Source organism: Daldinia vernicosa (genome assembly GCF_022497035.1).
Source record: "Daldinia vernicosa strain CBS 139.73 unplaced genomic scaffold F5Y00scaffold_25, whole genome shotgun sequence".
In the NCBI taxonomy this organism is placed as follows: domain Eukaryota; kingdom Fungi; phylum Ascomycota; class Sordariomycetes; order Xylariales; family Hypoxylaceae; genus Daldinia; species Daldinia vernicosa.
In genome coordinates, this window is record NW_025953941.1 from 355949 (window position 1) to 380725 (window position 24777).

General features: G+C 48.0%; 5 protein-coding genes across 5 annotated transcripts; 4 read left to right on the forward strand and 1 right to left on the reverse strand.

Annotated features, from left to right (window-relative positions):
- Nucleotides 1-558: 558 nt before the first annotated feature.
- Nucleotides 559-1209, forward strand: F5Y00DRAFT_262423 (uncharacterized protein; the record flags this gene model as incomplete). The annotated part of the gene is made up of 1 exon (XM_048011381.1): nucleotides 559-1209. The coding sequence occupies one exon, from the start codon at nucleotides 559-561 to the stop codon at nucleotides 1207-1209; it is 651 nt and encodes a 216-aa protein (XP_047864565.1).
- Nucleotides 1210-1532: 323 nt separating this feature from the next.
- On the reverse strand, nucleotides 1533-4832 carry F5Y00DRAFT_237980 (Pkinase-domain-containing protein). The gene is made up of 5 exons (XM_048007903.1): nucleotides 4741-4832; nucleotides 4038-4664; nucleotides 3893-3960; nucleotides 3660-3827; nucleotides 1533-3597 (listed from the first exon to the last, which is right to left on the reverse strand). The coding sequence occupies exons 2-5, from the start codon at nucleotides 4087-4089 to the stop codon at nucleotides 1972-1974; spliced, it is 1914 nt and encodes a 637-aa protein (XP_047864566.1). The 5' UTR covers nucleotides 4090-4664; nucleotides 4741-4832; the 3' UTR covers nucleotides 1533-1971.
- Nucleotides 4833-5922: 1090 nt separating this feature from the next.
- F5Y00DRAFT_83978 (uncharacterized protein) lies at nucleotides 5923-9950 on the forward strand. The gene is made up of 2 exons (XM_048014228.1): nucleotides 5923-6141; nucleotides 6212-9950. The coding sequence occupies exons 1-2, from the start codon at nucleotides 6070-6072 to the stop codon at nucleotides 9827-9829; spliced, it is 3690 nt and encodes a 1229-aa protein (XP_047864567.1). The 5' UTR covers nucleotides 5923-6069; the 3' UTR covers nucleotides 9830-9950.
- A 1983-nt stretch (nucleotides 9951-11933) lies between these two features.
- F5Y00DRAFT_237984 (uncharacterized protein) lies at nucleotides 11934-13311 on the forward strand. Its single transcript, XM_048007904.1, has one exon. It carries the CDS (start codon nucleotides 12376-12378, stop codon nucleotides 12568-12570), a length of 195 nt encoding a protein of 64 aa, XP_047864568.1. The 5' UTR covers nucleotides 11934-12375; the 3' UTR covers nucleotides 12571-13311.
- On the forward strand, nucleotides 13172-15461 carry F5Y00DRAFT_237985 (general substrate transporter). The gene is made up of 3 exons (XM_048007905.1): nucleotides 13172-13790; nucleotides 13910-14861; nucleotides 14928-15461. The coding sequence occupies exons 1-3, from the start codon at nucleotides 13538-13540 to the stop codon at nucleotides 15307-15309; spliced, it is 1587 nt and encodes a 528-aa protein (XP_047864569.1). The 5' UTR covers nucleotides 13172-13537; the 3' UTR covers nucleotides 15310-15461.
- The last annotated feature ends 9316 nt before the right edge of the window (nucleotides 15462-24777 follow it).

A 24777-nucleotide genomic window follows, 5' to 3' on the forward strand; every position in this document is an offset into this window, starting at 1 on the left:
TTTGCTAGAGCACCTGCCGCACTTTCCTAATCCGTGCCTGCCATCTATCTTAATGAGGCTATTCAGGCCCTAAGTACCTAGCAAATAACTTCAAGTGAACTTGTGTCAGCACCTGTCAGGTGTACTCTAGTACTGTATTTGCACTTGTAGAACCACTTCCTGCCAGGTGAACAAAGGGTTATGTTATGTGTGCAGGTACGGCACGCTGTACCGACGTTGTTCGGCTGCTGATTGGGTACAACGGCGTAGTTGTTTCCTTGTTGCTAGGTTGTATCGTGATAATCCACTTGGATTCGAGCAGATGTTTGTGACTCTAATGTCGTAACGAGGGCAATAGCTCTTTAGTTCTGTAACAGAAGGCAGCTACGGCGGAATCCCCTCGCTGCCCATGGATTTCTATATAAACAGAGGCCTCCCCGCGGTGTAGAGTCGTTTGTTTATTCAGTCGTAGATCCATCAGACTACTCATCCAACCCAGACACTCCTTAGTCTTCACTCACTACAGTCTTTCTCTATTATTACCACTACTACCAATCACTATCATTATCACCACCCAAGATGCTCTTCAGCAAAACCCTCTCCCTTGTCGCCTCGGCCGCCGCCGTCTGTGCCTCTGCCATCCCCCCCTCCGTCAAAGCACGGGGTAGCATCTCCGTGACACCCCACGACCGCTACTCGTCTTCCGCCGGCGTGCTCGGCTGCAAGATCGACACCAACCGCGTGGCGTACTGGCCCTCCGCCGTCGACTGCAACAACCTGTGCGTCAAGGTCACCGCCAACGGCCGCACCGTGCACCTCCTCAAGGTCGACACCTCGGGCGGTGCCCACGACATCTCCTACGACGCCTGGAACTACCTCGTCACCGGCAAATCAGCTCGCGACGCCCCCGCCGTCGGAGGCGGCATCGACGCCACTTGGGAGAACGCCCCCCTTTCCGACTGCGCCGCTCTCATCAAGGAGCCCCAGGGCCGCCTTGCGATCTCTGCTGCCAACGGCATGAACTTCTACGGAACCTGCGGCAACACCAAGACCGCCCTGTACAACATCGACAACCCGGTGTGTACTCTAGGCTACGACGAGGTGTGTACCCTCGCAGCTGGCGCCAACCAGGCCACCTGCGCGCACACTCTCGGTTCCATCAATCCCTTGACCTCCCAGCCCGTCTGGAACATCGACTACGGCACTGGCCAGCTGTCACTTGCAGTCTAAGGGTCAACTATCTAAAGTCTAGACTAGTTGAGAATTTATCGCGATGGATTAAGGGGTTCACCACATGTAGCCTGTTCTGATACGGGTAGAAAAAGATAAAACACACAAAAAAATAAGTAACTGTACTTAGGCAGTTTACGAGACAAATCTCTATATGAGATATTAGTTTAGAGTGAATACCAGACCATCGCACTTACTACATCATATTCCGTGACCTGATTATACGTAGTACATCCTATAAGGGGCTAAATGACTTATACTATGCCTGCCACACTCGTATCTCGTACCTCCTATCTTATACTTTAACGTTGAACGGGACTGAATTCTTAAACTACTGTTTGTATTTAATACCAACCTAGCTATCTGACCCTTGAACTGCCTACCTAACCTACCTCCTATCCGAACCTTGTACCTATTTACCTTTACAATGATGTACATGAAACATGAACGCACCAAACACCCCTCGCAATGCGAATAGCAGTCGTTGGAATAAAGGACCCCAAATGCAGAAAGATTATAGCCCTCCTGATCCCCTAGTAGCAGAAAACGCATCAAAGTCCAAGCTGCCATGTCCATATGCCCCATTCATCCGTGTTCAGCGCGAGCTGTTCGTTATTTTGCGCCGTCGTTTGCTGTTACGTCCAATTACGTCCCTAGGATCCTATAGACCCATCCCTGATCTTACACCATATCAAGTTCCCAAGTACGCTTGCTCTAAGCGACTTTTGCTTCATTAGTCGATGATGCCTTCGAGCATCTGTCCTAGACACCTGGCCAACGCAGGCGCAAACCATCCACCCATCGGCCGTATAAGACGTCAGAGAGCTGTTTACAATGCTCCATACCTGGCTGAGCATCGCGACCAGGGTACTTTGCCTGTAGTGCAACTTTCTCTGGGTCTTTCTCCCTCTTCTCGGGACTACCAACACCGTTCACAGTCAAACTCCCCTGTCGTCTTTTGTGACTCTTCAGATGAGGGTTGCTGGCTGCTAGGACAAGTTTCGTTGGACTTTGGGTTTGGTTGGTCGGTGTTTGACTCTTAATAATCACCGTACCCTGTGTACCCTGTGGTGTTGTGGGATCGAATCCCTTCGTAGAAACCCCCGAATTCTGTTGCAAGAATGCATTCGACAACTTGGTGTCCTGCGAAATGGCAGAATTCAAATTACGCAAAAGATGGTACGCGCCTTCGGGATCAACCGAGTCTAATAGCGCAAGGGCGTCAGATAGCTTACCTAGTGCCTCCCGCTTAGCCATACTCGATGTCTGGGCATGCAGCTCTGCGAGTGTAGGCTCGATCGCCTTAGAGTATAAGCGCCGTCCGAGCACGGCCTCCTTGCTGGTTGCTTCAACAGCACCAGGGCGCTTATTCTCATCTGAGAGTATGTGTATCGAGTCCGAAGAAGCCACCTGGCCAGATGTGGAACTGTCCGAAGGCACTCTTCTGAAAAGACGTTGCGAGGAACCCGAGTTACCGAACGACATATCCGGCTGGAGAGGACGTCTAATTGCAGGGGCTGGTGGACCACGTACAGACCCAGAATTAGAAATCTGTGCCAGAGAAGGTTGTCTCCGCATTGTAGCCTTACGCATCGTGACCGGGGCTGGAGCAGGTGACGAAGGTTGCAATGGAGCATCTTTGAGGTCCATCCTGCGCAATGCTTCTTCAGTAGAGAAGATTGAGGATGGCTTCCGAGACTTGACAGTCGGTTGCTTCGGAACGACGGACCTGACTGTGTCGAAAACCCATTCATCCTGCTCGTCCTTTGGAGAGAAGTCTCGTAACGTTTCTTGATAGAATGTTCTGCTTCTCTTCTTGGTCTTTGTGGCATCATACTTGCGTCGTCGTTCGATTAACTCCTGCAACGCTTCCACTTTTCCTGAAGATCTGACGAATCGATGTTTTAGCAGGTCCCTCGCTGACGGCCGGCGATCCGGATCCTTCATGAGGCATTGCGATACGAAGTCTTTGAAGTCTTTTGAGAAATTACCCTCTAGTCTAGGGGGTGGGTTCTTTGGAATATGAAACAAAGCCTTCATGGGGTGGAGATTAGCGTGGGGCGGTTCTCCGTTTGCCATTTCAATGGCTGTGATGCCCAATGACCAGATGTCGGCCTTAAAGTCATAGCCGGCTTGCTGGATGACTTCTGGCGCCATCCAAAAGGGCGTGCCAACAAAGGTATTACGTTGCGATTTAATGTTTGTAAGTTGAGCTGCAACACCGAAGTCGGCTAGCTTGACCTTGCCCGATTCTGAGAGGAGGACATTGGCAGCCTTGATATCTCTATGGATCTTTCCCTCAGCATGGAGGTACTCTAGACCGCGAAGTAGTTCGCGACATATTATGGCAATATGCGTCTCACTAAAGACTGATGGTTCGGGTTTAAGCTAGGAAGAATGATACGTCAGATCTAGAAACCGTGCGCAGCGTAGCGAGGTAGTATAATTACCAGGTCAAGACAGGATCCACCTCCAAGGTATTCCATGACAATCCAGAGCTTGGTTCCCCGCAAGAAGCTAGCCTTGTACTGCGTTACGTAGGAACTAGCACAAGTACTCAAGACTGAGATCTCAGCCTGGATATCTTGGATATCATCATCGGTAGACTCAAGGTCAATCTGTGCGGCTCCAAATTAGCGGCTTCGACTAATGCGCCAGGGTTGGCGATCAATGTGCCACTTACGTGTTTGATAGCAACAACTTCGCCCGTTGCTTTCTCAATGCCCTTGTATACTATTCCAAAGCTACCACCTACATGAAGTACAAGGTCAGCGGGCACTGTCCCTATGCTAGATTACGGCGTAGTTAGAACCGAGGTGAACACGTACGGCCAAGTTCCTCAAGGACTTGATAATGACTTGCAATAGCCTCGGACCCCATGCTGCCGGCAGAGCACCTGCTCTAGGGCGTTAATGTTTGTAACTCGTATTATAGCTTGTAGAATTGCCAGATATTGAAGCTTAGTTTAGCGAAGGTAAAGATCGAGACTCGCACTTTAAGGCGGTAGAGTCAGTAACCAGAGACGGAGCAACCACAAGATCTCTAACACCAAACGGCGCAATGTGAAAGACGGGTTGCTATCTATTATACAAACAGCAAAAAGAGCGACGCGGGGATTCCAGTCTGGTTGCTAGGAAGACCTGGGAAAGGCTGCGAGGGCTGGTAATTAAACCAGCGCTAGGGAGGATCTTTGGTTCTTTGGTACGAAGTAAAAAGTGATAATAATCTGTGATAATTGTTGGAGAAGCCGGTTGTCAGGGCGCAAGGTTTAACAAAGCTCTAAAAAGGTAACAAGCTCTAAAAAAAAGGAGCTATGGCCAACAACAAATTGCTGTTTTGGGGGTAGCGTGGAGCTTATTGGGATCTTTCCAGGTGTTACTTCGTAGGTATCCGTGTTATCCTGGCCGTTATCCGTTATCCGTAGGTAGTCATGTAGTATTATGGATGTGCCGAATCTAGGAAATTTAATAAGATTATCACTCCGTCAGATAGCCTTTTACCGTTTGAACAGCATGGGGGGGAAAACTCAACAAGTCATTCTCCTGTAACTTCGTGATGCTTCTCATGGTGGCTATCCGAGAAAAGACATTTAAAAAAGAAAAAAAGCGGAAAGGGATGCATACAGAAAGCACACAATAGACGCAGCCATCCTCTGGTGACTTACATTACATGCCAGAGCTTACATAGTACATTAGTGCCATCGACAGATACATGCATGTACTTGGTACATATACATAATTGATGCGAACCGGGTCTTGCCAGCTCTGCTAGGGTTATCCTGATTTGTGTATTGGGCAGGTATGGGGTAAACAAGGTGCATTCAGCCATTGGCGACCTAAGCTGTATCGGTACTTTAAGCCTTATGCGTGAGGTGTATCATATGTACATTGCTCCATGATTGTGCATGTTTTGGTTTCACATCATACCAAACATTATTATATGTACCTAATGTACGTACGTGTATATTTATTTGACAATATTGGATGACTTATCAAGTTAGATTTAAAGTAATAATTATATCCTTAATATCGTAAGATTCTATCTTTATTTTTAATAATTTTGTCTTATCTCAATATATGTATTGAAGGGAGCGTTATTAATGGCCCGTTTGTACAGTAGTAAATCTTGATTCCACCATGTCATTAAGGTCCTTGGTGTACAACTGCATTATCCAAGACCTTGGATATTGTACATAGTGACGTATGTACTCATACTTAATGTAAAGTGCGGGAAGGAAACGCCCTGCGCCGCTAGATTTATGGGTCTCAAAGCTTAGTGGTTACCCGGCAACGATTACGAGACCCCTCTGTTTTCATGCGATGGTTGCGCCAAGGTAACTAACTGTGACCTGTTCCAATACCGCCCCGAGCTTCTAATATTGAACTTTAGTTATGTTCTTACACCCAGAACATCCCAATCACAATCCAAAGATCTAAAATTGATGTGCTGGCATTCTCCAGAGTTTCCCGTTACTACTTTTTACTTAGGCTGGCTAGGTACGGAATACGTTTGCAACCTTCAAACATCCCTACCGTTGACTCGTGCTTAGGGCTTAGTACGGCTTAATAGCCATAATAATACAGCGTATTATTGCTAGCATTATTGCTATTATTGCACCGACTTGTTGATCCCTTTGAGGTCCCCACGAGCAACCACACCGCCTTAGATGCTATTGACTCTACCGACTTTCTCAACTGCGTATTCTGCGTATTTACTCCATCACCCTGCAGCAACCGCCGAATACGCCGCCAGGAATTCAGAATAAACTCGAATTCGCCGAGTTTGTCTGATTTATCTACACCAACGCCACATCTTCAACCTGGCGAATAGACGATTACCAAGACTTCGAATATCGGCACAATGGGATCAGCACCGCCGCTACCCACGCGGTTTCCGTGCTGGTGTAGAGCCGTATATTCTTGGGGAGGAGAAGTATGCAATTGATTCTTTATTTTTGGTAATATCGCGGTGACTTTGTTTACTTTGCTAACCTTCCTTATAGTCGCAACACGACTTGGGGTTTATTGAGGGAGACTTAATAGAATGTCTAAATGCGGGGGATGGATCATGGTGGACAGGCAGACTGCGGCGCAACAAGACTGTTGGCGTCTTCCCGTCCAACTTCGTCGAGGTATTACCTCAAGATTTCCGACCCATTACCAGGTCGGTAAGCCCATTGACAACAAGTAACACGCCGAGTCCTACGAATGCGCCGCAGAAATCCAAGTCGCGAATCTTTCGAAAGCCTTTTGAGGCCTACGCGAAAGCACCTCACTACACAACCGCGAAACAACCCGAGATAATAAAGCAACCCGAGGTAATAAAGCAGCCCGAGGTAATAAGGAACCTTTCTAATACACCGCCCCGAAAGAATTCGGCCAGTTCATTCAGGAACAGTACGCGCCAGGCTATTCGGAATATCGATCGCAATCCCTCACCATCTGAGCTGCAGCGGCACGAATCGAAAGCCCCATCGCCTGCGCCTCCCCCTCCTCAAGCTAGTTCATATATGCCTAGAGCCGCATCTCCCGCCCCCCCTATACATTCTTCATACGGCTCCAGGGGTCCTTCTCCAGTTCCGCCGCAAACATACAACTATCAACGAGAACCCTCCCCTATCCCTCCCTCGCCGGTGCAACACTATGGATCTAGAGGACCATCGCCGGCCCCATCGTTTAGTTTTAAACCGTACCGGCCTGGAGCAGAGCGCGACTCACCTCCGCCCCCTGCTCCACCACCTCATCGTCACGTTATCGCCAGGGGCAATTCGACAGCGTCAAATGCGTCTTATGACAATCGACGTCTCCATGAAGGATATCATACACCGCGGGTTCCTTCCCCGAGTCCTCACTCTCCAGCCGTCGACGGATTTACTCCTTCGCCATTACGTGAAGCTATGGACGGCGTAATTGAGCAATTAGACGCGTTAGGAATGGCACGTGAAGCAGAATCACCTGAGCCACCGTTAGACCCATGGTCCCCCGAGTCCTTCGACTTGGTCCATCACCGGACGAAGAAGAAAGGGCAACAACCAAGACCGCTAACATCTATCGGTTTGCCGTTTCAAGATTCGGGATATGGATCGTATGACGGTGGTTCGCCTCAAGATAGTACACATCATAGCGGCAGCTTCCCGGAGCAACCACTTCCGCAGCTGAACAATTATGTGGAAAGAATGGAGACACGCCTTCGCAAGATGCACCATAAAAGCGCAAGCGCAGGAATCCTTGATCGTCGTGATCATGAAGAGGATACAGGCCCCCCACCCCCGCCGCCGCCTAAGAACCCCCTATATAGCAGACCTAAGTCTTCGATAGGTGATCACTTCTTTGGAGACCGTAAATCCATCCGCAAACAGAAGTCGTTCTATGACATCGGACAGCAGTTGGATAGAACAGGGACGACGAAGACCAATTCGACAGACGCTTCTTCCGGTAATCGAAGTATAGTAACAAACAGCACGAACCGAAGTCTGATGAGTGGCGTGTCCGCAGGCGGAATTAGCGCTACGAGTGCTGGAAGTCTGGCTAGGAAGCAAAAACGAGCACGGAGCGCACTGGGATTTAGAGATGGCGATGACGAGGAGGATTGGGATGCAAACCGCCCAACTACGCCGTTCACCGGAGTGTCGTATCATCCAAGTCACTCTACATCAGCTTTGCGTCCCCGGTCACAGGTTGGCTTCAACGAAGACGGAATTGCGCCCATTGGGGGTCTCGTGCAGCCTGGAAGTGCTAAACCCAAAAAGCAAAATTTCATCAAGAGGATTCTAGAGGCAACAAAGACTGGTGTTGCCAGCGGTCGTAGTAGTATTGCGATGAGTCCGGGGTCTGGGCAAGTTTCGCCGTCTAAGCGCTCGATGGGTCTCGGGATATCAGCAATCACGGGAGCTAGTAGCACAAACCTATTGCGAGACCCAGCCGCAGATATGGGACTCAGGAATGATGGGGACTGGGTCCAAGTACGGAGAGATGTTAACCGTTCGAATACGTTGAGCAAGAACGAGCGCAATGAGCGAAAAGATCGTTGCTTGATGTTGGACTACCCGGCGATAGATCCCGTCGACGAGCTTTATGAGAGCGTCGAAGGCGATGAGGGAGCTGATGGAATGCCGGTTCATGAACCCATCAATTATCAGGCCATAAACTTGAGCCAAGTCGATAAGAACTCTCGCTTCATCAACAGCTTACCGCCGATGACGACAGCCGTGTCCCTCGCCACGACTTATGTATGCAGACCATACAAAAGTGACGTCCAGCGTCTCCGGGCAATTTTCACTTGGGTCGCGGAGAACGTAAATTGGGAAGAAGATTTCGAAGGGGACGTAGATACGCGGCGAGTGATCCAGACAAAGCGTGCATGTCCCCAGGAATACGCTGTCCTTGTCCACGAGATGTGTACCGCGATCGGTATACACTCTGAGGTCATCCGTGGTTATCTGAAGACTCCCGGCGAGGTCCCCGAAACGGCTATAATACCTCGATCAAACCATTGGTGGAATGCCGTTATTATTGATAACGAATGGCGCATGATGGATTGTTGTCTTGCGAGTCCTACCCATCCCCGTCGGAGCTTATACTCAAGCGCCAGCAATTCGACCGCAGAGTTTTGGTGGTTCCTCGCCCGTCCCGTCGAGCTTTGTTGGACTCATATTCCTGAGCACCATGGCCAGCAGCATGTCTGCCCGCCCGTAGCACATGAAACATTACTCAACTTACCCGGTGTCTGCCCTCCGTTCTTCAAACATATGATCTCTATGGTGGATTACAATACTTCGTTAACTCGTATCGAAGATCTCGAGATGGTACACATCAAGTTCAACGTGCCCCCTGATATCGAAGTGGCAGCCGAAGTCGAAACTAAAGGGTTCACACGAGACGCGGACGGCGACTTCTTCGAAAGCGGCGAAATAGTGAAGAAACGCGCACTCGCGCAAGCCGACTGGTACGGCGGCGTAAAACGGTACACGGTAAAGGCGCTCCTACCAGGCGACGAGGGCAGCGGCATCTTGAAGGTGTACGCTGGTAAGCGCGGACTTATGCATAGTATTAAAGACATCCCGCACCCTCTCGCTTTTGCCTTGCCGATTATCCATACGGGCGAAAATCCGCCTTACGAATTTGTTACCCGCCACCCAACACCGCATGCGCAACGTCACGATATCTACGTTGCTCAGCCGCAGTGTCAACGGCTGGCACTTAACAATACCTTCGTCTTCGCCATCCGGCAACACCCATCTAGTCCGGCAGGTGGACCGGGCAGCAACCCAGGAGGCACAAGCCCGGTGCCATTCGCGCGGCCGGCCAGCGCCATGAGCATGACTAGCAGTAGTGCGGCGGGATCGAATCCGAGCTCTGCTACGGGCAGCATCGCAGGAAAGAAGCCGGCTAAGCTAGCAATTCAGACACCTGGCGGCAAGATCCTGCGGCTCATGCGCAAAGAGGAGCGCGTCGGCAGATCCGGGATCGGCGTGGGAGGCCGCAGCGCCGAAGAGGAGGCCAGCGACGGCGGCACGTGGGAAACCATCATCAAGTGCTCCGAGCGCGGCGTCTGGCGCGGCCTGGTGCTCGCGGACCGGACGGCGAGATGGTGCGTGTTTGCCGAGTGGGTTTGCGTCTGATAAGGGAAGATGGACTAGAACGAAATGAAACGAAACGAACAAGGAAAGGGAAAAAAAGAGGAACTGAAACTCGACCAACCAAAACCCCCTAAATTCCGGGGTCCTACTACTGCTGCTACCTAATATACTTGTGCACGTGCTACTGTGGTACTAAGGATGGGGACACGAGGGCGAGGACCCCACGGAGGACCGGACTGGACTGGATCAAGCTAGGCTACATACGCGCTGGTTGGTTTTATTAATGGCGGCCGGTGGCTTGCGTACGTGTGGCCGGGCAGTGGCGGTGGTGGTGCAGTATATACCTACATACTCGTCTTGTCTGCATTTGCGTGGCGTTTTTTCGGTTTTACGGCGAGGAGCACTGTTTTTTTGTTTTGTCTTTTGTCTTTGCAAAAGGGGAACTACATATCCGATCACCTCTGTTTTTTTTTTCCGACATGTTTTTGTCCCCTCCCCCTTTTTTCTTGCGTCTAGCACGGCCGGCATGGATATGATTTTTTTTTATCATGTTTTCACTTTGCACTTGTTTTTCAACCTTCCCACGCGAAGGCAAACTTTTTTTTTTTTGCCCTTGGCAGCATAAGGCACGATTTGACGGGCAGATTCGCCACAAGATAAGATAAGACAAGAGAAGACGAGATGAGACGAGACGAGACGTTGGTTGATATCAATCACATAGGTATCAAATACCATGCATGTATGTTGACGTTCAATGTATAGTTGTAATGCGGATTGCCGAGCGATAATGCGCGGCGGACGCTATGTATTCAAGAGAAATTGGGTTTGCTGCTATAAAAAAAAAACTGTGTTTTGGTGAATAGTGACTTGTTTGTGATTAAGCTTGATCGTATGTTAATGTTAACATTGATATTAATGTCCTACGGTTACAGGTTACCCAACTCTAAACCAACGCATGCGAAGTAAAAACAAAATTAAGTTATAAATTTGACGATGCATACCGTATAGAGTGCGTAGGTATTTTTGATACAATGCCCCTATTGAGTTTGAGAGTATAGACGCTAGGAATTGGCTAATTCTTGTTGTTAATGTCGAAGTTTAGACAAGCCGCACTATTCGTCTCGGCGCTGCCGTTAGTTAGTAGTGTATGAATGGATTGGATTCGGCACCGCCAAGAGTCTAGAACGATTTCTAGCTTACGGCTTACGGCAAACGCAGAAAAACATAGCAGTGATAAATGACAAGGGTAAACAGCGTTTACCTCGCGTGACGTAATTGAGATGTGCGGTAGATCTTAAATGTATGTAAGTCGGCGAGAAAAACACACATACATAGATCATAGATACTGCATTCGATTCGAACAAGATTGCTACTTGGAGATGGTTGAGAGACGATGAATGGAATAATTGATCCTTACACCCCTTCTTACGGCTATCGATACGCGCAGGACCAATCAGTCTATCGAGGTCGAGTTTTATCAGGATAAGATAGGATAGGATAGGATAGGGTAGGTAAATAGACCGAGTCGGACCGTCTCCGCTACCAAAGTACCTAATCTTCTAAATCGTGTGATGCCAGGTCCAGGTTACGACTAGGTTAGGATTTAACGGACGAATGGGGGGGCATTGTTACTAGCTAGATCTACTTGATCTACCTAATCTAATTATTTTCAGTACCGTGTGTATATGCATGTACTTTACCTAAATAAATAAATAAAAACATCCATCGCATCGCATCGCATCGCATCAATTAAGTCAGTCAGTCAGTCAGTCAATCAGTCACGCTTCTTAACAAAAATACGACTTTTTGTTACCCCTGATTTTTTAAATTTGACAGAAGCATAAAAGGTAGGTAGGTAGCTTCTAGCTTCTAGAACAGGCCGTGGGAGATGAGCGCAGGGAAATAACCATAATGTACATACCGCTACCTAGTTCACTTTTCTTTCCCTCCCCCTGGCCAATGACCGCGCGCGAAAACCTTGGGCGCGGAGCCGCATTGTCAAGGGGCCCCGTCGAGCCAACGACAAAACGGCCGACGCTATCGCCGCGGCTCCACAATGAAGCCGAGTGTACCGAGTTAGGAGCAGACGCTGGCTTTTTTAATTTTTTTTTTATTCCTTCGTTCTTCTTATTTCTCTTAAGATCTTCGTTATAGTATGTATGTTAAGTAGGTAGGTAGGTAGGTAGGTAAGTAAAGTATGTCGGCCGTTCTCGAGGGTTGGATGGGATGGTAGATTTAGGTATGTAAATGCTAATGGAGGAGAACGGTCCTTTTGGGCGTGGATGCAGAGTGTGGTTTTGTTGGGTTATCTACCTACCTACCTATCTAACCTATCTATGTAGTGTATGCTGATGGGACATCCGTACCTTTTCGCACCGGGCCGAGCGGTGTGAAGGAAAAGAAGGGGACATCAAGGGCCTTTCTTCTGGGGTAAGGGGCGACGGTGAGAAGATTGGTGCGTACCTAATGTGGACATAGATGATAGTAGTGCATCTCTCGGCTAATGGGCGCCGGGCGGTGGAGTTCTCGTCATTTCCTGGGAAGTTTGACGATGGAGATGGTAAGTGCTAGTAGCAGCTAGTGTAAGTATGGGGAAGAGGCAAAAAAGACCCTTTTTCTCTTGTTTCTTTTTCCTTCCGGCCACATGGTTCCTTTACCTCGGAGACTCATCCGTAGTACGGGGGACTAGGTCGGGGTTGGGTTGGGGCCTGCACTCCGCCTTGCTTCTCCGCTTGCTTTCGACCCTGATACGAGCCTATTTGACCGAGTTCCCCATGGGATAGTAGTGTATGGATTAGGCCGAGAACATGGCATGTGGGTATTAAGAAGCGAATCCTAAATGTTTATGATAAGCTATTTTCTTGGTTTGTGTTGTCAGTCGTTAAGGACTAGTGTTCTCGAGCCAACGGAGATAGATAAAACTAAGGTAAATTTAGTTTACGACGCAGGGACAATTATGACAACTTTATCAATAACTAACCAGTAAATGAAACGTCAAACCAAAAAAAGAAAAATAAAACTATAACCCTAAAAAATATACTTTCTACTTGGAGAGTGACATATTGTGGGGGTCAAAACACCGCCGTGGGATACACGACGCGTGTAGCAAAACTCGGGGTGAATGCAACCTACCTACCTCCCAAACTTTGGCACCTTCGTCCTGGTTCCAGAAAACGTAATACGCCCAGACTTAAAGACGGAGCTAGTTCGAGCAAGGTTTACAAGGCCGTGACCCCGAGGGGATAGCTGTCCGGGGCCTAGAGTCTGGGCGTTTTTTTTTTGCGGGTTGTCCTCGTGCTTGGGACGTGGAGACGCTTACTTTGTTCTCATCTCGTCTGGGGAGTGGAGGTGGGTCCTTCAGCAGTAGAAGAAACCTTGGCTGCGCGGACAAGAGAGATCTAGGTTAGGTTCATTAACTGTGCCGTGGTGTTGGGTTAGATCACACACACACACACACACACACACACACATAGTGTACACAGACACACCACGCATCTACATAAGAAGATCTTACTCCCCTTGATGTATCACATCTCCTTCCCTCTCTCTCTCACGATTCCTTGTCGCTCATCCTTCTCTTCTTCTGACTTACTTTCTTTACTACCCAGCACTCCCCGACCCTATCTGCTTAGCATATAACAACTCCCCGGTACTTAGTAGTAGACCGTCATATTATTAAACTTTGCCAATCGGCCTCTCGCAATTACCTAGCAATTCGACGTCGACGACTTTTATTAAGCCTCGTTCACGATGGCGGGAGGTGCTGTGGTCCAGGGGTCCGCCGACCCTAACCGGGTCGAAGCTCCGGTTACAATCAAGGCCTATCTCATGTGTGCCTTTGCCGCCTTCGGTGGTATCTTCTTCGGATACGACAGTGGTTATATCAACGGTGTCATGGCGATGCCTTACTTCATCAAGCAGATCGAGGGTCCCGGTGCTACTGAACTCACCGGTGACCACAAGTCTCTCATCACTTCGGTCCTGTCTGCCGGTACTTTCTTCGGTAAGCGACTAATGTCATTCCTTATTCTATAATACACACACATCACACATCACACACACACACACACACACACATATATATATATATATAAGAACTTAATCCGCTGACTACTATATCAGGTGCCCTTGTTGCCGGCGACATTGCCGACTGGTGTGGTCGACGTACTACTATCATCGGCGGCTGCGTCGTCTTCCTTGTCGGTGTTGCTCTTCAGACTGCCTCTGCCGGCTTAGATCTTATCGTGGCGGGTCGTGTTGTTGCTGGTCTCGGTGTTGGTGCGGTTTCCGCAATCCTGATCCTTTACATGTCTGAGATTGCCCCTCGCAAAGTTCGCGGTGCCCTCGTCTCGGGCTATCAGTTCTGCGTAACCGTTGGTTTGCTGTTAGCCTCTGCCGTCGACTACGGTACTCAAGACCGAAACGACAGCGGATCTTATCGCATTCCCATCGCCCTCCAGATGCTCTGGGCCCTCATCCTCGCTATCGGCCTCTTCATCCTCCCGGAATCCCCTCGGTACTTTGTGAAGAAGGGCAAGCTTGACCAGGCTGCGGGCGTACTTGCGCGACTACGCGGTCACTCCGTCGACACCGAGTACATCCAGGACGAACTTGCTGAGATCATCGCCAACCATGAGTACGAGATGTCGGTTGCCCCTGAGGGAGGCTACTGGAGCACCTGGGGGAACTGCTTCCGCGGCTCCATATTCAAGGGCAGCAGCAACCTTAGGAGAACTATCTTAGGAACTTCGCTACAGATGATGCAACAATGGACCGGTGTCAACTTTGTCTTCTACTACGGAACTCAGTTTTTTAAGCAACTCGGTACCATTTCGAACCCATTCTTAATCTCCCTCATCACCACGCTCGTCAACGTCTTCTCGACCCCTATCTCGTTCTGGAGTATGGAAAAGGTCGGTCGTCGACCTCTACTCATCTGGGGTTCCCTTGGAATGGTTATCTGCCAGTTCATCGTTGCCATCCTAGGTACAGTCACTCAAGCCGATGCCGCTGTTAAGACTATGATTGCTTTCATCTGCATCTATATCTTCTTCTTCGCTAGCACCTGGGGCCCGTAAGTTGATTCCTACCCTCTTGGCTTTTATTCTATCTGGTCAAGTGGATACTAACATCTGTCTAGTGGAGCTTGGGTTGTCATCGGCGAGATCTACCCGCTACCCATGCGTGCCCGTGGTGTCGCCCTCTCTACCGCCAGCAACTGGCTATGGAACTGCATTATTGCCGTCATCACCCCCTACATGGTAGACGCGGACAAGGGCAACCTTGGTCCCAAGGTGTTCTATGTCTGGGGTGGTCTTTGCACTCTCTGCTTCATCTACGCCTACTTCCTAGTCCCCGAGACCAAGGGCTTGACCCTTGAGCAGGTGGACCGCATGTTGGAGGAGACCACGCCCAGGACATCGGCCAAGTGGGTGCCTCACTCTACATATGCCGCCGAGATGGGCTTCACCGACAAGGCCGCTGTCCAAAACGTCGAGCATGTCACTAAGCAGGAAGTTTAAGCAGCAAGTAATGAGATAATGGCATAAAGAAGCACGAGGGGGTGCTCTGGGTATGAGTATTTTACATGATCACTTTGATATCCGCATTGGCGTATCGCATATTTATTATTAGCAAAACATGATAATTACAAATAAATCATTGAGCGATTTAATCATTACTAGTCCTGAGTGAAGCAACACGAATGCGCAATGATCTATACTGAGCCTTTTATTTAACATCACTCTTTACGTCCTTCCAACTTTTCTGATGTCTCCTCAGTGATCATAGAGGCGTAGGGGCCATCCCTTAAACGTACTAGTATATATACCTGTTTTTGAATCCAAACTGTTATTAAGTTCTCAACCTTGCATTCAAGAATTCAGCTTTGTTATCAAGCTAAGAGATAACCATAAGATAGTCCGACGTACTGCATTAAAGCTCTACCCCTATGAGATAAACACCCGTGGGACTTGCTGAGCTGACTAGACACATACCACACCTAAATGGTAACAACAACGACAGGCTCATATACTTCAATCGGCCTTAACTACTTGAGAGCATAGAAATATAATTACACTTGAGCAATAGAGTCACGATAGGCCAGTGAGTAGACTCTATTTACCCCGGGATATAGGTTTATATCCTTTATCGTATTCTGTATCGAAACTTTGCCGTGTAAGTAATCACGAGCTGGTCGAGCTTTCCGAAAAGTGTTTCCGGATTCGACGTAAGCCGGGGAGTAAACCACTTCGCATACGCTCCTCGTCGAAATAGATACAGAAACTACCTAAGGCATTGTGAGTTTATAAGGCCCTGAGTGTCGAACAGTTTGGCGCCTTGAAGCAAATGCGACGTATTCTCATACATTTAGCACTTCAGACAGGGCGTAAGTTACTGGGAATCTACCTAGGCCTTTTTTATTCTAACATCTCAAGCTGACAGACCATCTGGTTAGAGCTTATATCGATATCTCTTCCCATGGGATTATTCGCGAGAGCTGTTAGCCCTAGGCTCTAAGGCTCATCCGACTACTCGTCCCGCGTCAACGGCCGTGTTGGTTAAATTTCTAGAAAGGTCAATACATGCTTGTCCTGAGCTAAGTGTTAGCATGCATATATTGAGAACCCTACTAGCTGAACAAGTCCAAGTGCCAAAACCCTCATGGCCACTTCAATTAACCCGCATGACGAAGATGTCATGAGGCATTCGGAAGAAAGGGCTTGGCGGTGGCAGTTAAAAGGTAGCAAAAATGTTTTCCAGAACGTGGGGGCGGCCTGCGAGACGTATCGGTCCTTCTATCGATGGCTGTAGACCGACTCTAGTGTTCCATTCCTGCGCGATGTGCGGCATGTACGGCCTCATCACCGCCATACATCTACCATGTAGCAAGGGCAGTCAGACAGACTTACCGATAGCCGCGCTTGGACAAGCTTACACAAGTTTCTCGGGAGGTAAGGCGTCGCATCCACACGTCCGCAGGCTGTCAAGAACGGGCAAGCTAATCCCGCAAAGGCCAGAGGTTTGTGAAGCTTAAGTTCCGTGAGCGAATAGGTGTCGTGACATCCCGACCAGTAGGAATACAGTATTCTCGGAAATCGAAGATATAAGAAACTAGGAACCACAGAGTTCCCTGGTAACATCTTATCACAGGGCTAGCCCGGTGGCTGCACCTTTCCTCTTGGAGAAAACCCCGTATTAGCCGGTGGTAGTGTAGACTCCAGTTGAACCTTGTCCGGTATTTCCTAAAGCGGTTGGAGTTAACGGGACAGCTACCGTCGGTAGCGAATGATCAAGCATCTTCAGACTTTACCCATCCAGGTGTGAGAAGTGTAAACCAAATGCCATACAATGTGTGATATCGGGGATTATGATCAGGTATTTCACCCATGACTCTTGGCGTTGAGATACGCGGAAAACGAACACGGCATAGGAACAAGCCTCTTATTTGAATTAACAAGCTACCTCTGATTCTTCGTCAATTAAAACTTACCCGAGAAGACATTGCATGTATTCATACCTAGGTACCTATAAGATATATTTTTGCAGTAACTTTACCTCGAAAGTTGGCTCGCCGGGGACCGAAGTTAGTCAGCACCAAGGCCACGGAGGGCAACTATTTGACTTCCGAGACTGGGATACAGAGACGGAGCGAATACACCCTGTCTAGAGGTTAGAAAATGGCATTTTGTTTGGTACACGAAAGCTCTGGAGCGGCCTATTGCTGGCTAAGGGGAATATAGTGCGAATAAGAACCTCCCTATTTGGGACAGATATTGCCTTGATCATCCACGTGCCGTAAATTCATGCAACGACACAGCTTCAGCTCATGTAACGAGGTGGGAAGGACAAAAAATTGTGCTATCATGGGCTATATCGTATGGATTAAGGCTAGTATGCAGGCCAGAGTAATGGACATGGAGATACTGGTGAGTTCTATTAACTCTGTGTAGGCTGATATTCCCGTGCTGAGCAGCTTTCCTGGGAAATGCCGTTGTAATGCTCGATGCGATGAGAATTCCTAGGTAAAGCATTTACTTAGCGGTAGTTACATTCCAAGTTCCAAGAGATCTTCCACTATAACCCCGGGAATTTCAATCGACGAGGAATCTGCACTAACCGCCAGGATAATGTCCTCGGTTTGTTGCTTGAGATATAACCGTAATTGAATGCCTCGATTTAGCGTGTATATTTGTGCTACTGTTGGGGCCCATGGGGTAGATGGATCTCATCGTAAAGTGCCCACTGGTCGGCTAATGGAAAGCTCATGTCGTTAAGAAGTCATGTATGAGTTCGTATGATGATGAGTAGATACGATATAGTCCCTAGACACGACGTGCTATAAGTGTTATTCTTGCTCGGCAATTTCAACCCACGCCGGCAATATGTTGAGGCTGTCCATTCACTAGGCATGCCTAGGTTCTCATCAGTGTTCAGCCGTGTTGCTACGTTTAAGTGACCTTCGTAGTGAGTATCATAGCAGGCTAGACGGCATTCGTGCAAGTAGAGCGTATTGCACCTAAACGCTATTAGCCTATCTCGTTGCGAGGGAGCCGATACACAGCACATAGACACTTAGACTCCATACTATCAGGCAACGAGTTCGCAAGCCAGAGTGGTAATGTGGCTTGGGCTACTCCCGCTTGACCGTTGAAGTCTCGGATATGCTTCACATAGTCTGTTAATTGGAGGAGAAAATGTAGACGTGTTACTGCGATGGTTATCCATACGTATCCAACCTATGTAGTGAGAAAACAAGAGGCGTAAAACGCCGAGAAGTCAGAATCTAAATTTTACCTGCACTACAATCCGGTGCAGTCGCCATGGCCGGCGTCTGGCTGAACACAAGCCTGCCCAATCGGCACGTTCCTTGAGACGTCCTTCATAAGTACAAGTTCGACCTTACGATGTGGCGGAAGCAACAGGGTGGTGCCAAGGATCCGCCCTGCAGATCGGCGTTGATATAGGTCCAGTACTTCATCGACCATGCATATGAAGGACCAGGATTGATTGTTATAACCTGGATCACCTCTGATATCTGGTCTCGAACGGCTAAAATAGCGGGCGCTATGGAAGGGTAAAGAGAAGTCTGAGATATTAAAGTGTCAGGGAGTCCACATGTCGGATATTAAACATACGTGCCCCAGAGACGACGAAAAAAATGACAGAGCGATATGGAGGTGTTGAGAGTTGGCGCACGTGGCTTGGAGTTTCGGACAACCATCATGCTGTATGTAGGTATTTGAGCTTGCCTTAGGTAGCTACATAAGATGAACCCCAGGTAACTAGAAGCCGTCCAGCTAGGCAAAGTCGGTTCCCGTCCCCCATAGTTCATTCCTTGATCTCGGGGTCCGGCTACCAGCTAGAATCCGGCTACCAGCTAGAACTTAGAACTCCGGGACGGCTTCCTGCATAGTCTTGTCCATGATTTTCGAGACCCAATATTGTAGTCTCAGAAGCGTAGGTACGGCTCAGGCATAGGTTAGAATGAAAATGAGGTGGCTTTTTTTGTACAACGAAGAACCTTGATCGCGATTGAAGCGTGCCATTGAGAGATCTTGAGCAATGATATGTCACTCCTCGTTAATATGTTACAGGAGACGAGCAGTACCTTACCTAGGTAATTACGGGGGAATCGTCCGTGAGGAGAGTTATGGAGAAGAGTATCCATTATGATGCGTGAGTGCAGAAACTCATACGCACGAAAACATTATGCATTATGTAGGAAATGAGGAAGTGAAGAAGTGTACGTAAGAGGACCGAGGTTGTAGAATGAAAGGGAAGCGCTTCTTACCCTGGCCCTGACATTGCTGTAAGAGAGCTAGGTACCCCTGGCTAAGGCCTTATCGATAGGGCGATGTCCCTTCCTTCTCATGTTACGGTTACGGCGCACAAGCTTGCATTTCCACAGCGAAGGGATGGAAGCACACGGAGAAACCACGACCTTAGGTTAATAAGAAAAGAGACGCACATATGGAAATATTAAGAAGTATACCTATTCATCGCAAGGTACTTGCTAAGGTAGGCACTCATAGGTAATATTTGCATGTCAGGTGCATATCATATAATAGAATCAAATATTATGATTTTCTTCGTTTTACTGTAGATTTACTATATGTATTGTCGCATTTCAGCTCAGCCCTATAACTAATGACCGTTGACTTTGGACCTTGCATAGTGGTATTGAATAATAAGAATTAATTACAAAATATATTATCTAGATTGACGAGGAGTCTAGTCGGGGGTTGTCAACCCGGGGTCTACATACTAAACAACCCCCCCTAGTTTATACCTATACGTATTATACATATGTAGGTAGGTAGGTACTTTGGTTAAGTCTCAGTATTACCTCAATGTTCAATTAGACTATACCTTCCCAGGACTACGGCTCTGGGGTGTTGTTTCCTTGGATACCTACCTTACCTAACATGTATGTATAATTATACTGCGTAACAGACGGAAGTAACGTGTACAGAGCATGCAAGACGCCCTAACTTGGATTAGGTTTTACTTGTACACGGCTACATCCTACAAATAATATGTACCTGCATACGGTAAGGAGCATATCCATAGGTGCCAATCAGTTAGTTCATAGCTCCCGACTTGGAGCTCAAATCTAAAAATCGATCTTATAACCAACCTAAAAATACGCCTCATCTTGCGCGGCTATCCAAGATATCCAATTGATGCACGCAACAATGCACCTTGTTGCGCGTCAACTCAGCTAAGCCGAATCTCGATGGTCAACAACCGAATAATACCTTGCTTGAGTATGCCGGCACGCGGAGATTCAACGTTACTTTGGATCTAATTCCTTCTGCGAGCACTATTTCGGGATCTTTTCGCGACGGTGAGGGTGGGTATCCCCAGGGTATCCCCAAGCCATATAGTAGTTTCAGGTTCGAATGGCGGAGGCGTTCTGTGGTCAGCCAACAAACCGTCGCGTCGAACGAAATTACATAGTACGTCTCGCGACAGTAAAACCCTTGCTAGGGCGCGCAGAATCGCGTGACGTGGGTTTAGACCCGAGGCTAGCTTTGCGCGAGATGTTGAAAACACGGCCCCCGGGAACTGCGACTACCGTCTCTCATCTCCCGCATCGTCCATGATATTTGAGATTATTACGGAATAGGTTGATAGCTTGTTCGCCGCCTCAATCCTTGTATCAGATCTCTCGAGATGGTAGGTCGCTTCACCTTGGCACAGACTAGCAATAGTGACTAGCTATAGCTATTCGTGCACCTTACTACTCGGTATGTCGCCCTTGTAGGTATTTGCACTTGGACGGCAGGTCGACAACTCGCAGCGGGGTGTTGAAACTTGCGACGCCACCCGCACGCTGGCGAGATTTGCCTATTTATATCCTGCTGCAATTAGTATGCCTACCTACCTATGTAGGCAAAGACCGAATAGAGGATCTGCATTGATACTATTTTGGGTAAGTCGCATCGCCTTAAGCTCTTGGTTCCTGTGGCGCAGATGGGGATCCCCGCAGCTTTAAACGTCCTTCTCTTCAAGGATTTTCCAAACTTATGAGATCTATGTAGCAACCAGGGCAGCTCCAGTGCTAAATACAGCTCAGACCCAGATGCAAACCAGAGGCGGGTTTCTGCAATAGATACCGCGAGCTGCATGGTATCTTACAAGGGGTCAGGGGATAATTAGCGGGGCTGCCTTTCCCGGCTTTACGATTCATCATCTTTAATTTTCTCTTATTCTTGGTTCCACTTTTAATATCCCAATTCGAAAAGTCTCTTGAGCTATTTTGGTGGCTTTGACATAACAGAATATAGATAATTTCGAAACATCGAAATTCACTAGAGGGCCTTTAGCTAACGATCCTAACGACGACATCTGAAGCGACCGTCGACTAAGCCCCAACTTCTTCGACCAGAAGGATGGGATTTGGGTGAAAGCTACTTGGACTCGACGGGCGGCATGTGTGTGACGGCTACACCACATACGACTCTACACTATATGTGCTCTATAGGCGGATGCGCGCTTATGGTTACTGAACTTCACTTGGTCAACTATTTTAGTTACATCTAGTACGGGCTGAGAACAGGTACCTACATAGTTAGGCAGATTGTAACATAACCTTATGCAGTCGATTGATACCCGAGAGCCAACAATTTCCGATCACCACGGCTACCTGCTTGCCTGCGTCAACCGCACCTCGTGGGGGCGGTTTCGCAGCCTTTCAACATTTCGACGGACAGCAACCACTGCTGTGGAAGTATAAAGCGTAATTGAGTAGTTACTCTCTGTCTGCGCCACAGAATCGCATATACAGTACCATCTCTATTTTGCTATGAAATTAACTTGGTTATTTACTAGTTATGCAAAGGATACATGTAAGTACGAGCAACCAAACCCCGAGAGTTTTCTCAAAGAAACGGAAGTTGCCGAGCTATCACGTTATAAAATATTTGTAACGGTTTTCAAATCTAAGCAAGCCGCACCAGTCGCCAAAAACCATACTGTCGGAACTTAGCTATATTACGTTCTACTACTAGCCGTCTCAGAATCTTTTTCTTACGATCTACGTATCCGAGGCCTTGGATTGGTAAGTACTTCGTAGATTAATATGTAAATGTAGGGAGTTACGAAAAGCTACATTCTTCCATGTCATAGCCGCGCTCTCCCCTTTTATTTAAAAAAAAGAAAAGGCCTTTTAGTAGGTAACTGAGCAGCGTTGGAAACACACATATATACATTGATAATTTTGAAACTGAAATATACCTAGTAGCTAATGGGAAATTGGTTTAGTAATTAGTTGTACGTATAAATTGCCCTTGCATATTTTACTGAATAAAATGTTTATCAAGTGTCGAACAATTGCGTGAGATAGAAACGGCAATATGCTGTTAAGTATTATTACTTGCACTTTGAGTGTAGTAAAAATAAGGTATTGTTAGTTAACCCGTACTAAAAAGATCAACACCAGTACCTCAATTCATGGTGTTGTCCCTTGCCCAGCCACCCCGTTGCTGCAAGACATCGATAAGTCTGTGCAGTCTGTGCTGGAGGGTGTAATTGCCAATCAATGGACACAGATCGATCGTTTGTACCTTGTATTTTGTACCTTCGGAGAGGCGACCCGACACGCCGGTATGCAGGTACATCTACTAGCTGCGAAACTTATCCAGGAATTTCAATTGAAATGTGATCTCACAAAATGCTTAACCCTCTCCAATTCGCTACAACCGCTATGTACCTTACAATTGGCTAAACCCCTCCATCACAAACTGCCCAGGTGTATACCCCAAGTTTCTTTAACTTTTATTTTCTTGGAGGGGGAAAATTGGGTATCAAAAAGGTCACGACCCATTCACCGCTTTAGATTATCAGCAACTGTTTAACTGCGTGTAAGAGATATTACATATTACATATGTTGAGGATAGGGAGATCTTCTACCTAATCACGTCTCCACGTCTGTCGTGACAGAATAGGAAGATCAAAATGTATTCGAGTGGTCACGCCCACGGTGTCGGGATCCAGGATCCTCTCAGATGTGCTGTTTGGCATCCGCCTGCAGGTACGATAAGTTACGCAACGATGCTGGATGTTTCTCGCTGCCAGCTTTTCGTATGAGACAATTTGTTCCATGATGGCGGTCTCTCAGGGGAATGAAAGGGCTCTCGCACGTCTCCACAGCTGCTCGTGGCTTACAGCTCACATACAACTTCCGCTTTCTTCAAAGCTCATCTTTTGCTGAAGTTCATCAGCGTATCGACGTATCAGCTCTTTAAATACGCCATCCACGCTAGGAATCCTCCTTGGCGCTGATGTTGTCCATCGTTGTTTTATCGAATATCCTTCGTATGTCTAGAATGACATCTGAAAATGGCATCTGAGAATAGCATCTGGGAGTCTGGGACCTAGTTTAGATCAATCTTATCGCGCCATCATCACTTTCACCCTGGCACGGACCCATGTCGTCGCCCAGCCAGCCTCCCCTGATGAAACCACGGGCTGATATCCTTGCCGCAGAGCCCTCCCACGCTAGAGGCATGCTCCGTTCTGTACCCACAGACCTCCCTACAATAGTCTAGCCAAATCGACCAGCAAACTTTTTGAACTTCTATTCTCAACGTCCAAGATCCAAACGGGGATCTCATCAGACCCTTCACACGCTTCACGTCATCCTTACTCCTTGTCGACTTTGTTGCCAACGTCAAAATCTCTATACCCTGGAGGCTTCTCCGCTCAGATCCCCCTCCGTACCAATTTTCATTTGCGGCTCCTTCTAATAACTAATAATAATTAGAACTCGCAATCTTGAGGAACCAGGACAGTGTTTAACTGAAATAGGTACCTTATTACCTGAATTCATCTACCGTTGCACTTGGCCCCACAGGTTTTTGGTAGGTAGCACATTATCAGCCTACGGCTCATTCGGCGCAGATTCCCACAACCCCATCACTATTCGGGTGTCCCTTGATCTTTTAACCACTTAGCGCGTTACTTTGTTTGCCCTCTTATGGCGGCCCTTAGATCTGAAGTTGTTAGTGTAGGTACTTTACATACTGTAGCTCCCTCGAAATCACCCGTACTTCATACTTACTACCCGTAAAACCGTCGAACCCGTAGCACAGGGGATTTATTCTAGCTACACATCACTTCAATCGATGTGGAGGGCGCTGTCGATCATATTTACGTCCCATATGTGACGATATGTAGGGACGATGAGCAGAAAGCCAATCTGCCCACATCGGCTCACTGTTCTTAATAAGCATCAAAATACGGGATGATGACAGGTGCTCTGCATGGCCTGTCCTGTCTGTGCGAGGTACATATGTTGTACTGTCATTCGGCAAGGAAGATCTTATGGGATCTTCCCTTGACCCCCCTGTCGCCACCGCCAGGGCAAGCATCACAAATCGATGCCCCTTGCTCGCTGTCCGGCCCACATTATTCGCAGGTTTACTTGCCTACCGATTCGGATGCGATCCTCCAACACTTCTGTACATCTTGTACTTCCGTACATA